This window comes from Rattus norvegicus, chromosome 2 (assembly GCF_036323735.1).
Source record: "Rattus norvegicus strain BN/NHsdMcwi chromosome 2, GRCr8, whole genome shotgun sequence".
NCBI lineage: Eukaryota > Metazoa > Chordata > Mammalia > Rodentia > Muridae > Rattus > Rattus norvegicus.
This window is the reverse complement of record NC_086020.1, coordinates 209525855-209540406: the sequence shown is the minus strand read 5'-3', so window position 1 is coordinate 209540406 and position 14552 is coordinate 209525855. Positions and strand designations below refer to the sequence as shown.

Sequence of the window (14552 nt, the reverse complement as noted above, 5' to 3'; positions counted from 1 at the left end):
CTGCAATTTAAAAATTCAAAAAATAACTTCCCCGACTACCCCATGATATAGGCTAAAAAGCACACAAGGTCTACTGATATAAGTGTCTCTAAGGGAGCATTATGAAGACGTTCTCAGAGTCCCTATTCTTTTCCTCTATTTTCATAAGATGACCAGTCTACCACCTGCTTTTGAAGATTAATATGTGCTTTCTATAGATATGTTAATATGATCAAAGAATAATTGCCCTACATCTCTTTTTATCCTCTCTGGGGCTTTTCATGAACTCATTAACAGATGATTTAATGAACTCTCAGCTGGAATTCCTTTTCCCTCATTTTCAAATCCTTAGGAGCATCTCACAATTATACGAGAGTATTTACAAGTGATACTAGATTAAATAATATTACAAATTTAAAAAAAGTAATATTCACAGCAACATATCCATGCCCCTTTTTGCTTACAATCAAGTCAGGTTTATTATTTTAAAAATGTATTCATAATTGTGGATATTGAGTAGATAACCGGTTTCTATCTGGGGGGCAGAAGTAGAGTGGGTGGTCTGAAAACTTTATTGCATCTTCCTCTAAATAAATAGAAAGCACACATGATTATCTACAATTTAGAAATTCCTGATTAAGAAACTAATTAAGAATAACTTTTGCAGAGAATAATTCTGACTGTAAGGAGGCACAGGAGAGTTAAGTAAAGGCCACAGCACAGCAAATTTAATACCACAGTTTCTCAATGGATTTTCTTAATTGTAATTATCTCTTCTTCGGCTGTTATAATATTTGGTAATCTTCACATTACAAAACATGCTTCTCTCTAGTAACTGAATGAAAAAAATTGGTGTTAACGATGAAAAAATGAAATTAAGCATGCAATCTAATTTTTCAGGAGTGTAAGGTTATCGTGTCCAACAGCCGTAAGTAGGATAACACACTGCAGGCGAGTGTCTGTGGAAAGTGTTGGCTTTCTATCTTGGGTCTGGAAAAGGCTTATAATTTAAAGTATGACATTTGCTTGCTTATTCTTACTCTCCCTATAAAATTTATTTTTTTATGATTAGTGGCAACTTGTTGGTTGCTGTTAGAGTTTTCAGGGTTTCCTGTCGCCTTTCTGCTTTTCTTAAAATTCAGTTTTCCAGGATAAATGCTAATCACACCCACCTCCTAGGCCACATCAAGAGGTAAAAAACTGCATTATATTTTAGCTAGAATGACATTAATGCTACAGCGGGAGGAGGTAATACTAGCTCTCTGAATACCATTCTTCCTATTAATTCATCTCATTTTAACTGTAATACCAACCACATAAGAAGTGAAAATGGGCCATCATAGATTTTATTTGTGCTGGAATGCATAAAATCCCCCAGGACTTTAAATATTCTAGTCTTTTATTTTGATAAATTGTTAAAACAGTTTCAATAAAACTAAATACATAAGTAGCAATTAGAGAGCCCCTACTATGTCCTAGGTACTTTAGGGAATTTTTTCGTGTGTATGTGTAGTGATAGAAGTCATATCTAGGACCTCAAGCACAGCATACACTATGCCATTGAACTACATGCCCAGTCCTCTAATCTCCTTTATCCAAGAGGAAATAGGAAGGTCTGAGGAACCTTTAATGACAGCACAATCAGACCCCTTGACTTTGGCAAGGCCAGAGTAATGTTATGTTGACAATGTGGCCAAAGGGACCAGGTGGGAAGGTACCTGCTTTAAGGATCCAGAAGTGTTAAGCAACGGGAGTGCAGCTAGCAACAAGGGAATCCAAGTCTTCTGGCTAAATATACTAACAGACCAACATCACATATCTGCCTGTTCATGCTATACCAGACCGACCACTGTGATGGCCATGGGGGATATCACTATGGCTTTCATGTAACCCTTTTTCTTTGCTGATATTACAAAAATGAAACTAACTTATCAGTTGCACTTAAAGTAGTATTGATTACATGAGGGTACCTCAGCCAATGATCCGTCTCATATGTGTGTGTGTGTGTGTGTGTGTGTGTGTGTGTGTGTGTGTACGTATGTATATATATAAAACTAAGCTTTTATTTATCATGACTACATTTTATGAGGATCTAAGTGTGAACTACCAGAAGTAGCTAACCATGAATATGAAAGGTGCAAAGAGAACATGTCCAGCTTGTCAGCCATCTAGAAACAGGTTTCCTATACCTGGACATAGACAGTGCCACCTTCCAAATGTACATCATCCTCTTTGCAAGTCTAGCCCTACATACCGACTCCTCAACTTCTGTCATGTGGTAGGTTCTATTTAAATCACTAGACATATTCCTAACTAAATATAAACTAGGCATACCATTAAATTGACATTCTGTTGTCATTTTAATTCTTAGCACTGGGCATGGGACACAGTTAGCATTTGGTTCTTACTTTATCCATATACCACTTATCGGTAGGTATTGGAATGCTATGTTGGCAATGTGATCATTACCTCAGAATCTATAAAGGGTGCAACTATAGGTAACAAATTTTTGCTATGAGCATACAATAAAAGGCATTTAATGTATAATATATATAAGTAAATGCATTAAAATAAACACATATAAATTTTTTCCACACACAAAAAATCAGCCTCAAACATTTACAACAAAACATTGGGACTTTCAAAAATACTATTTTTTTAATTTTCTGATCTTTTAAAAAGAAAGCAAAGCATAAAAGAACAATAGATCTAATATGTCATATTCTTTTCAAAGAATAAAGAGAGCCATTCAATATTTTGAAAAAGGAGTAGAGAAGAGGCTTTCTAATTCCCCTTGTGAGCACTGACAGCACACTGTGTGAGTACATTTTTTTGAGTAAAAATATTAATACTTTAGAGATTTCAATTCCAAGTTGTCTCAATGACAACTCAGTCTAATGTGAATAAACCCAAGGTCTCATCCAACTTGTTAGAAGGTGCTTAATCACTCATGGGTAAGGCCTGTAACTCTTTGAGATCGATAATAATAAATGCAATGAGATGATTGTATCAGAGGATACCAATAGCATTGAGAAGGGGGAAGAATCTAAAAGTGATTTCCTCCATGCAATACATACTATATTTAAAATAAGCAACAATGAGAACATGCCTACACTAATTCAATGTCCTTATTGAAGTATCCTCACACAGGTATATCTAATAAAATATTTTTCTGGATAAAGCAAGAAAGTAAGACAGTAGTTGTAAATACTAGAGAACTAGATGACCTTTTCAAACTTTAAGGAAAGGCCATTCAGAGACTGCCCCACCTGGGGATCCATCTCATATAGAGACGCCAAACCTAGACACTATTGCTGATGCCAAGAAGTGCACGCTGACAGGAGCCTGATGTAGCTGTCTCCTGAGAGGCTCCGGCAGAGCCTGACAAATACAGAGGCAGATGCTTGCAGCCAACCATTGAACTGAGCACTGGCACACCAATGGAGGAGTTAGAGAAAGGACTGAAGGAGCTGAAGGGGTTTGCCATCCCATAGGACAAACAGCAATATCAACCAACCAGTCACCACCCCATCCCACCCCCTCCCAGAGCTTCCAGGAACTAAACCACCCACCAAAGAGTACATATAAAGGGACCCATGGCTCCAGTTGCATATGTAGCAGAGGATGGCCTTGTCAGACATCAGTGGGAGGAGAGACCCTTGGTCCTGTAAATGCTCAATGCCGCAGTGTAGGGGAATGCCAGGGCGGTGAGGCTGCAGTGGATGGGTGGGTGAAGGAGCACCCTCATAGAAACAGAGGGAGGGAGTATGGGATAGGGGGATTTTGAAGGGGAAATCAGATAACATTTGAAATGTAAATATATAAAATGCCCAATAGAATAAATAAATAAACAGCAAAAAAAAGGAGAGAAAGATGATTTCCAGTTTTTAATTAAGGTCTCAATTTAGCTAATATTAAAGCCTAAAGTCCTAAGGTTATTTCCTTTCCAGTTGCGTAAAGGATGAGTCTCACATGTCCAACACCAAGGACAATGCATTGTGACAGAAGCCTGTGTACCTTTTTCCTTCCTGTCACTGGTATACTAGAATTCCATGTGCAGCTACAGCTTCATTTCCAACATCCTCTGCCATAGGAGTGTTTTATGATTAGGTCGTAGTCAATGAGATTAAAGAAGTGGTCTGTACAATCTCTTTACCACACACATAAAAGAAATGGTGCCATGTCATCGCCCACAGAGAAAAGATAGAAGTGCTGTATCAAACATGGCTTCACCTGTTCCGTGAAAGGTTTGGTGCACTGAACATCACTGCAATCTCTATTTAGTTTGCCAAAAACAACCAAACATATATCCCCAAATAACACTAAAGCCTGTTCTATCTCTTTTTCAAACCCAGTGAGAAGAACAAGATAAAACAATCGAGTGAAAGGCGAAAGATTTATACGATCTGAAGACAAGGGAAGGGAGAGGCAAAGATTAAAACAGAGACAGAAGGAACACCATTTAGAGCCTGCCCCACATGTGTCCCATACATATACAGCCACCCACTTAGACAAGATGGATGAAGCAAAGAAGTGCAGACCGACAGGAGCCGGATGTAGATCGCTCCTGAGAGACATAGCCAGAAAACAGCAAATACAGAGGCGATTGCCAGCAGCAAACCACTGAACTGAGAATAGGACCCCCGTTGAAGGAATCAGAGAAAGAACTGGAAGAGCTTGAAGGGCTCGAGACCCCATTTGTACAACATTGCCAAGCAACCAGAGCTTCCAGGGACTAAGCCACTACCTAAAGACTATACATGGACTGACCCTGGACTCTGACCTCATAGGTAGCAATGAATATCCTAGTAAGATCACCAGTGGAAGGGGAAGCCCTGGGTCCTGCTAAGACTGAACCCCCAGTGAACTAGACTGTGGGGGGGAGGGTGGCAATGGGGGGAGGGTTGGGAGGGGAACACCCATAAGGAAGGGGAGGGGGGAGGGGGATGTTTGCCCGGATACCGGGAAAGGGAATAACACTCGAAATGTATATAAGAAATACTCAAGTTAATAAAAAAAAAAGACTTAAAAAAAAAAACAAAAAACAAACAAAAAAAAACAATCGAGTGAAGGCTAATTATGTTACAGAAGCTAAGACAGTAAGGACATAAGGCTTTCCAAGTAACAGACAATTCTGTGGTCATAGGCCGTAAAGTCCCAAGAGACAAGGAACATCACTGCAGACTTCCCTAAGAGATATAGCTGCTTGTCTCCTAGAGACAGAAGCCTTTATCCTGACGGAGTAAAACTTCCTTGTTTATATTTCGGACAAAATACTGAAATTGAATGTAATTGCTTTTCTCATACCACCACACCAAAATGTCAAAGCATGAATTTTTCTGCATAGACATGAATGGGCTGCACATCATACATCATGCCAAAATGTCAAAGGATTCATTTTCAGCCTGAAAATGTACAACATAAACATGAAAGTGCTACACATCATACGTATTGCATTCCTGCAGAGCCCTGGTTTAAACATGCAGCTCAAAAAAAATAAAAATAAATAAATAAATAAAATAAAAAAATAAAAAACCCTAACAACATAAAAGAACTTAAGAGAAAGAAATCAAAGAAAAACCTGAAATGTCATCAATTCTTTCACATAGAAGGTATTTTATTCTGCTCAACTCACGAGATGTAATTAATCATTTGATTATTTCAATGTATTCTACTACTGGACTTCTTATGCTTTTAACTTGGAATTCTTTCAATAAACACTGGCCCTATTTCCTGTGTACAGACATTCTTCATTGAACTGCCCAAAAGAGATGGGTGGGTATTGGGAAATGGTTCTAATGCTTTGAATTAATTGCGGATCTTCCTGTCCAAACACTGAAGGTCCTTTCCCCCAATTGGTTTTTGATCATCAATAAAGAGCCAATGGCCAATGGGTGGGCAGAGAGAGAGGGGAGCAAAACCTGTAGACTTGTGCCAGCTAGAAACTGGAGAAAAGGAAGAAAGTTAACTGCATTGACTCAGGGGAAAAGGTTGGGACTGGCCACTTCCCTGATTGGGCCTGGGGTAATATGTTTGGGATCTCAGGAGTACTAGAAGGGAGAATTTTGCTTGTACAGGAAGGTTTAGGAGTGCCCAGGTTTGAGCTAGTCACAACATGTCAAAAAATTAACTGGTGTGTGCACTCCTGTGTGTGTGTGTGTGTGTGTGTGTGTGTGTGTGTGTGTGTGTGTCCAGATTGAGATTGCTCCTGGATGGGTGAGTGCTTGTGAACCACCAGGAGCCAAAGTGGTATAGTCCAATACCACTACAGATGGGTTTATTTGTTCTACGATTTTCTACTAATAGTGAAAAATATATCTTTTACATCTTCTGTAGAACACTCAATGGAGAATTTTAGTGTTACTTAATTTTATCAAAAGACACAAATTCTTCTCTAAATCATGGGCCAAGAATTTGTGAACATAAGAAGGCAAGCAGCATCAGAAGTTCTTACAGACCAATATTTATGGGATCATAAAATATACTTTACTGATATACATGCTATATCTCAGTTCTCAGTTGCAAAACAGTTATGAAGTTGCAAAACAGATCTATATCAAAATATCTTTGAAAGGAAAACCTAGGAAGAATATCAGATATTTTCCCATTCCCATTACTAGTATATAGACTGGTAACTACAGTTAATGTAAATGATAGAAAATATTGAATACAATGGCACTCACAAGTCCTGAAAGGAGGTTCAATGCTACAGAAAAGATGGCAGATTGCCTGTGATTTTATGAAATTCTACATACACAGCTTCCCTTGAATGTGGTGCCAATGCTTCAGTTTTGTCATTCAAAGGAAAAATTTGGTGAACACAAAAGCATTAATAGTGAGTGGACTTTACAAACACAATGAATCCTCTGTCTTTGGTCAAATGAGTACTACCTAGAGTGCAATCACTGAATTATATGAGGAAATTTGCCTCTGGAAAGACTTCATGCTCAGAGAGTCTAAGAAGATGGGCTGAAAGATGAAACTCATCAAAAAGAGTAACAATTTAATATGCTCAGTTTACAAGCCAGAATTTTTAAGAGTATAATATGGAATAAAAATCAAAATAAAACAACTTATCTTGACATAGGACTAAATTTAATTAGCTATTTGTTTTTTTTTCTGGTCTCTCATTAATAAGAAGTAGAAGGGAAATTGTTTGAAAAGTCAATATTTTACTTTCATTTACATTCAATGTTTACATTCAGGAGATATGTCCCAAAAGACTTAGGTACTTCATAAAATGAACATAGAATAATGCCAACTCTGCCTTACGTTATTAGTCAATTGTAAGAAAGATACAGCATTCAGCCAGATTCTGGACTATTACAGCATAGAGGTTATTTTACATCTTAGAGCCCACTCATGGGGCTTCCAATGTCAAGAAAGAAGTTGAAGACACACATTGCTAGGCAAAACCTGTTTGCAATGCACATGAAGCAGAGTAACTAGGCATGCAATGACAAAATACATGTGTGCATCAGGTCATTATGGTGTGCCCATCGTGGAAGAAATGGTTCCCATTAAGGAAATGTCTAAAGGTAGTTATTCTAATAAATATTGTCAGAAAAAACACTAGAATTTAAATGAAAAGATATTTAGAAATAAGTACTCACCTATTCCAATAAAAGCAGCTTTGTAGCCATTTTCTTTCAAAGTACTAAGAGTCATTTCATCTGTGGAAATGCTTTTACCACAAATTATCTGTAAGAAACAGCATTTTGAGTAACGATATTATATATCTGTTGATTAATTAAAAGTAAATTACATAAAAATGAACAGAATGACTATAAAAGTTCTAGTGAACCAGTTTGTTTAATGAAATTAGAAATAATTAGGACACTAACATATTTTATTTATGGGATAAATGTAGACAAGTCAGTTTAATTAAAATCAAGCTAGTAAGAAAAAGAACTATGCCACGATCCAGTTTTCAGCTCCTAGACCTATGCTCAAAGGATTCTATATTCTACCATGGAGATATTTGTGCATTCTTGTGTATTGCTTCTATAGCAATTAAATAACAAGAAAATTGACTAAACCATAATGTCCATCTACAAACAACTGGATAATAAAAATGTGGTACATCTGCAAAGTGGAATTTTATTCTGCCATCAATAAAAGTAAAATCATACGAAAATGATAGAAGAGCATATATACCTGGAAACTACTATTATTAAATGAGATAAACCAGACTCCAAAAGACAAATATAGTATGCTTGTCTTTACCATTGGATCATAGCTCTATATAAATATATAGCTGTGTGTGTGTATGTATATATATATATATATGTACACATATATAAATACATACATATACACATATATATACATAAATATGTGTCTATATCTATCTATATCTATATCTATATCTATTTATCTATCTATCTATATATCTATATATATCTATCATATATATATATATATATATGGAGAGATTGAGTTTGGAAACAAACTAAGAAACTAGATATGATCTCATAACCATAAGAAGGTACAAGATTTTTTTTGTTCTACCTTTCTTTATTTCTTTCTTTGTTTCTTTGTTTCTTTTTTTTCATCTTTATTAACTTGAGTATTTCTTATTTACATTTCAATTGTTATTCCCCTTTCCCAGTTTGCAGGCCAACATCTCCTTAACCCCTCCTCCTCCCCTACTCTATGGGTGTTCCCCTCCCTATCTTCCCCCCATTACCGCCCTTCCCCCCAACAGTCATGTTCACTGGGGGTTCAGTCTTGGCAGGACCAAGGGCTCCCCCTTCCACTGGTGCTCTTACTAGGATATTCATTGCTACCTATAAGGTCAGAGTCCAGGGTCAGTCCATGTATAGTCTTTAGGTAGTGGCTTAGTCCCTGGAAGCTCTGGTTGCTTGGCATTGTTGTACATATGGGGTCTCGAGACCCTTCAAGCTCTTCCAGTTCTTTCTCTGATTCCTTCAACGGGGGTCCTATTCTCAGTTCAGTGGTTTGCTGCTGGCATTCGCCTCTGTATTTGCTGTATACTGGCTGTGTCTCTCAGGAGAGATCTACATCCGGTTCCTGTCGGCCTGCACTTCTTTGCTTCATCCATCTTACCTAGTTTGGTGGCTGTATATGTATGGGCCACATGTGGGGCAGGCTCTGTACAACCCTGAGATTCACCTCACACCAGTGAGAATGGCTAAGATCAAAAACTCAGGTGACAGCAAATGCTGGCAAGGATGTGGAGAAAGAAGAACACTCCTACATTGTTGGTGGTATTGCAGACTGGTACAACCATTCTGGAAATCAGTCTGGAGGTTCCTCAGAAAATTGGACATTGAACTACCTGAGGACCCAGCTATACTTCTCTTGGGCATATACCCCAAAGATATAACATATAACAAAGACACATGCTCCACTATATTCATAGCAGCCTTATTTATTATAGCCAGAAGCTGGAAAGAAAGAACCCAGATGCCCTTCAACAGAGGAATGGATACAGGAAATGTGGAATATTACTCAGCTATCAAAAACAATGACTTTATGAAATTCATAGGCAAATGGAGGGAACTGGAAAATATCATCCTGAGTAAGGTAACCCAATCACAGAAAAACACACATGGTATGCACTCATTGATAAGTGGATATTAGCCCAAATGCTCGAATTACCCTAGATGCACAGAACACATGAAAAATCAAGAAGGATGACCAAAATGCGGATGCTTCACACCTTCTTTAAAGGGGAACAAGAATACCCTTGGGAGGGAATAGGGAGGCAAAGTTTAGAACAGAGGCCGAAGGACCATTCATTCAGAGCCTGTTTCTTTCTTCCTTTTGCTTTCTTTCTTTCTTTCTTTCTTTCTTTCTTTCTTTCTTTCTTTCTTTCTTTCTTTTCTTTCTCTCTCTCTCTTTCTTTCTTTTCTTTCTCTCTCTCTCTCTCTCTCTCTCTCTCTCTTTCTTTCTTTCTTTCTCTCTTTCTTTTTCGGGGAAAGAGTGGGAAGAGTAATAAAACAGATGGGACATAAAACTGGAGGGGCACAGCAAAGAGATGGTAAGAATCTACCCATAGTAAGTAGATATGGGAATGCCTTAAGGAACCCTATTACTTTGGATGCTAATTTTAAAAAATGAGACTAAAAAGGTAAACAAACTTTTGTACAAAGTTCTCTCCTAGTATACGTTGAAAGTATATGTTTGGTGCCTGAGATAATATTAGAATAACAAGATAATAAGGGATACCTAAAAGTCAAAAAGATTTAAAACATCAAATGAGAGAATTATACAGAAAACTATACTTCAAAATAATGTGTTTAGTGTGCATATTGCAGTTCTGATAGTAAGGACTCATTGTAGCCATAGTCAAGAGTGTACTATATTGGAAATTCCAATAACATCTTTACAACATGTAAGATTTCCATAGGGGATATTGTTCATACAATATGAAGAAATCAAAGGGAGAGAGTAGTCACTTTGAGTACATGTTACAATATTTTGGTTGGTCTCAAAGATGATTCAGTAAAAATATTATTATACTTATTTTTAGAGGGAAACTGAAGGGGTATGTAACATGTATGGAAGATAACTTTCAGAAGTCAGTTCTCTCCTTGACCATGAGGACCCAGAGGATAGAACTCTAATTGTCAGGTTCAATAGTGAGTGTCATTGACCACTGAACATCTCCCGATTCATTTTTTTCTGGTGGAAACCTGCTGAACAAGAGAGACACCATGCTCCTAGGTAGAACTCTGCAGTATAAATACTACAAAAATTACCCTGGTTCTCCATAAGGAATGAGGGCCATTTACCCTGGCAAATGTGCATGAGGGAAATAGGGATAACCATGCATTTCAAGGGCTATTTGGCACATGATCTTTATTGACACTGATACCTGGAGACATATAGTAGGGACCTGTGCAAAAGATAAAATGGAGCCTGACTAAAGTCTGTGCCCCAGTGGACTGTCAGAAACACTGACCCTGTCAGTGATCAGTCTCCTATTCTCCAAACACATAATTGAAATTGTTACACTTGTCAATTAAGTAATCCCCAACTGTATCTCTGGTCTGAAAAGTAAGAGTTGAAATAGCTATCACAGCTGGGAAGACCGCATGCAAATATCAGAAATCTGACTGAGTCAGTTTCTCTGGCATCATATCATATCCAGTATGTAGGTAGGAGAGGGAGAGACGTTACCAGTACCCATCAAATCTCCATTGACTTCAGCAACCTGTCCCTTACTGAGATTAGATAGTTCCCACGGGATGAATGCAAACTATTGAAGAGTTGCAATATAGTGTAGACCTGACTGAACTCTAGGTGACATATGTGGCATAATTGTTGAAGCAGACTGATATGCCCATGGAGGCTCCAAATGTGGCCATTGATTTGGTGAATGGAGACTGACTACTCGACTTCGAAAACGAGTCAGGAACAGTTAACACTTGGGAATGCTATAGTCCACCTCTCATATATGGAAACTTCAGTAATTATATGTGTGTACGAAGAACTTTGGCTTCATGTAGAGTCCAACAGTGATCCAACGACACTATGATGACTCCATGAAGGCTGGGCAGTATGCTGGTGAATTCAAGATTCCTCAACCAAAGAAGGTCGGCTATGAACCTGATTAAGAACTAGCCAGTAAGCGAAGTGTAGGGAGCCCAGATGCAAAATAAGTTCCAGTATATCAACACCCAGAAAGAAAAAGAGGTTAATGTTCTGTCCCTTTTCACAGAGAAGAAAAAAAATCACAAAACCTAGTAAGCCACTTTGGGTTTTGATAGCATTATATTTCCAATATATAAAGTCTTAATTATGAATCATAGAAGAACTATATTTATTAGTTTAGTAATGACAACAACTAGCATGCACAGAGGGCCCAGAGTACGATGCTCTTCTATGTATTACCACTGATGACACATTGCCTCTTTATAAGAAACTCATGAAATGTATTTTTTTAACGTTTGAGTTGTATAATTATCTACTTTTCATTTTTGTAGGTTTAATAATGAAGATATTTAAGGTCATTGGTTTATCCTGAATCTTATGTTTTCAGTGTGTGAACAAAAAGTTTTAAACAATAACAGGGGAAACATAAAAAGACCCGATCATCTACTAATGAATCAAAGAAAACAACTAACTTTGAGAACTGTTTTTGGTTTTTTTTTTAAATACATAATGATAACTATGAAAACCAAAGCATGGTTTCTCAGACAGTTGAGAAAACACCAGTTTATAAATGTGAAAGCAATTGAAATCACAACTTCAAGTGAGATAATTCTTTTAACCTCAGAAAGAACATGTCTAAATCTAGGCTAACAAATTCAACAATAATAACAAAATTTGCAGAGTTACTGACACTGGCAAAAAAAAATCTATACTGAAATTCAGTTATGGAAACCTTGATAACCTTTCAGCCTTTGTAAACTGGCTGAAATATTGTCTCTCAGCAAAAGTCTTTGCCATTTGTATAGCCACCATGAAAATCAATATGGCAGTTCCTCAGAAAATTGGAAATTGATACACCTCAAAGCCCAGAAATAGAGCTCTTTGGGCATAAACCCAAAGGATGCTCCATTTTACCAAAGACACTTGCTCAACTGTGCTTATAGCATCCTTATTCATAATAGCCAAGTACTGTAGACAACCTAAATGGTCCTTGACTGAAGAATGGATAAAAAGTATGCAGCACATGTACACAACTGAGCATTAATTAGCTGTTTAGAAAATAACAACATCATGAAATTTGCATGCAAGTGATTGAACCAGAAAAGAATCATCCTGAGTGATGTAACTCAGACACAGAATACAAACGTGGCATATACTCACTTATAAGTGGATATTAGTCATAAAGTGCCTAATAACAATGCTACAATCCACAGACCCAGAGAAGTTAAGGGTGTGGGTGAGGGATCTACCTAGAAAGGGGAAATAGAAAATATTTTGCAGGTTTGCTTGGGCTGGGGAGTTGGAAGCAGGAGGGATCAAGTAGGGCAGGTGGAAGGAGAGAATAATGAGAGAGATGACTGGAATTGGGGTATTCCAGATGTGAGGTATAAACCTAGTGGCATGGGCTCCCTGGAATCTATCAAAGTGACACTACTCATGGGTATGGAGTCTGAACAGGACATCTTCTGTAACTAGGGAAAGCTTCCAGGGGAGGAATTGGGACACAAACTCACCAACAAAACTTTCAATAGACAGTAAAAAAAAGGGGTATGTGCCTAGTCATATTGTAACTTGGTATGCCTTCTTTGGTTGATATCCCTGGGAGGGCTGCTCTTTTCTGAATGGAAAAGGAGGAAGAGTAGATTTGGGGCAGAAGGAAGTGTTGGGGCAGGGATTAGGAGAAGAGCAGTGAGCGGAAACTGTGTTTGGTATATAATATATGAGAGGAGAATAAATAATAAAAAAGAAAAATCCAATATCTGAAATGGTGATAGCTTCTATGTGCAACATTCTAAAGACGATATTTCAGAAATGCTCTATGAAAATATAGATAATGGTACTTAAACAAAAGCCACACACTTTATGAACAGGTTCTGACTGTGGATAGTAGCATTGCTAGGCATTGCCTAAGCTGCATAGTTGTAAAATTACAAAGTCATATGGCTGTAGATAAACTGTTTTCTTCACATGATACTTTGCCTAATTCTATGCTCATATAAGTTTTAAAGTAATGAGAATAGTCCATTCTGTAAAAAAATAATTATTTAGGTTCCAGGATGCTGGAGTTATAGGCACTTGTCATCAATATTTCATATTGTTTTCAAAATACTTTTTAAAAATTCCTGATTTATCTTTGACTGGTAAAAATATGAAACACATTCATATGAAATTTTAATATGAAATATTTTGTTTGTTTAGTAAAAATCAGGTAAGAATTTCAATTCAAAATGGAATACATTTAAGGAATTTTCCAGAATATGGCCTTGTACCTAGTCATTGATAAATCATCTATCTGAACACCATGGTCATTAAGACTTACTGTTATGATGCACACATCTACATTGCATTCTTTTGTGGTCAGAACATTTGTGTGGTAATTTTGTGTTAAAGTTCATCCCTCAACAATGTTAAATAACATATAAGTAGAAACAAGTGCAAAAGTCCAAAACAGTCTTTTTCCTCATTAGTGATAACTTTTAGTTCATAGTAAAAGCAAAATCTATAGAATGCTTGCTGGTTGCTTTTCAAAATATCTCTTGGAGACAGAAATGAAGCAAATTGTGATACATTATTAATCAATTGAGCTTTATGGAAAATAACAATCTTTAAACACAATAGAAATATGTTCAATAGAAGAGGAAAAGTAACAGAATAATAGTAGTAATGGAAAATTAGGCTATCTAAGGTTATATTTTGAAAGTACAGCATGCTAACATCTTGTCTATCTTTAAAAGAAGAACACAAAATTTATTGAATAGAAAAATAAAAAATTAGTAGCATACCATTCTTCATGAATTCATTGTATATGTTGAGAAAAGTCAGACCTTCAAGAATATCATGATGCACATAATAAAGAAAATAAATTTCTGGAAGAAACTATAATCCAAGTGTTGAAATGCTAAATGCTAGTCTTTCAGAGAGCTCACAACTTGCCTGCACAAAACATGATT

The 14552-nt window shown here is 37.0% G+C and overlaps 1 protein-coding gene across 5 annotated transcripts in view; it reads right to left on the bottom strand.

Moving 5' to 3' along the window:
* Positions 1–14552, bottom strand: part of Dpyd (dihydropyrimidine dehydrogenase) — an 865876-nt gene that overhangs the window by 619371 nt on the left and 231953 nt on the right. For all 5 annotated transcript variants that reach the window (XR_005500378.2, XM_039103213.2, XM_039103214.2 and 2 more), the window contains exon 8: positions 7593–7680. Coding sequence is in view for 4 of the 5 variants with exons in the window: in XM_039103213.2 (XP_038959141.1) it covers positions 7593–7680 (88 nt within the window). In the remaining variant the exon portion in view is untranslated. The remainder of the gene's footprint in view (positions 1–7592; positions 7681–14552) is intronic.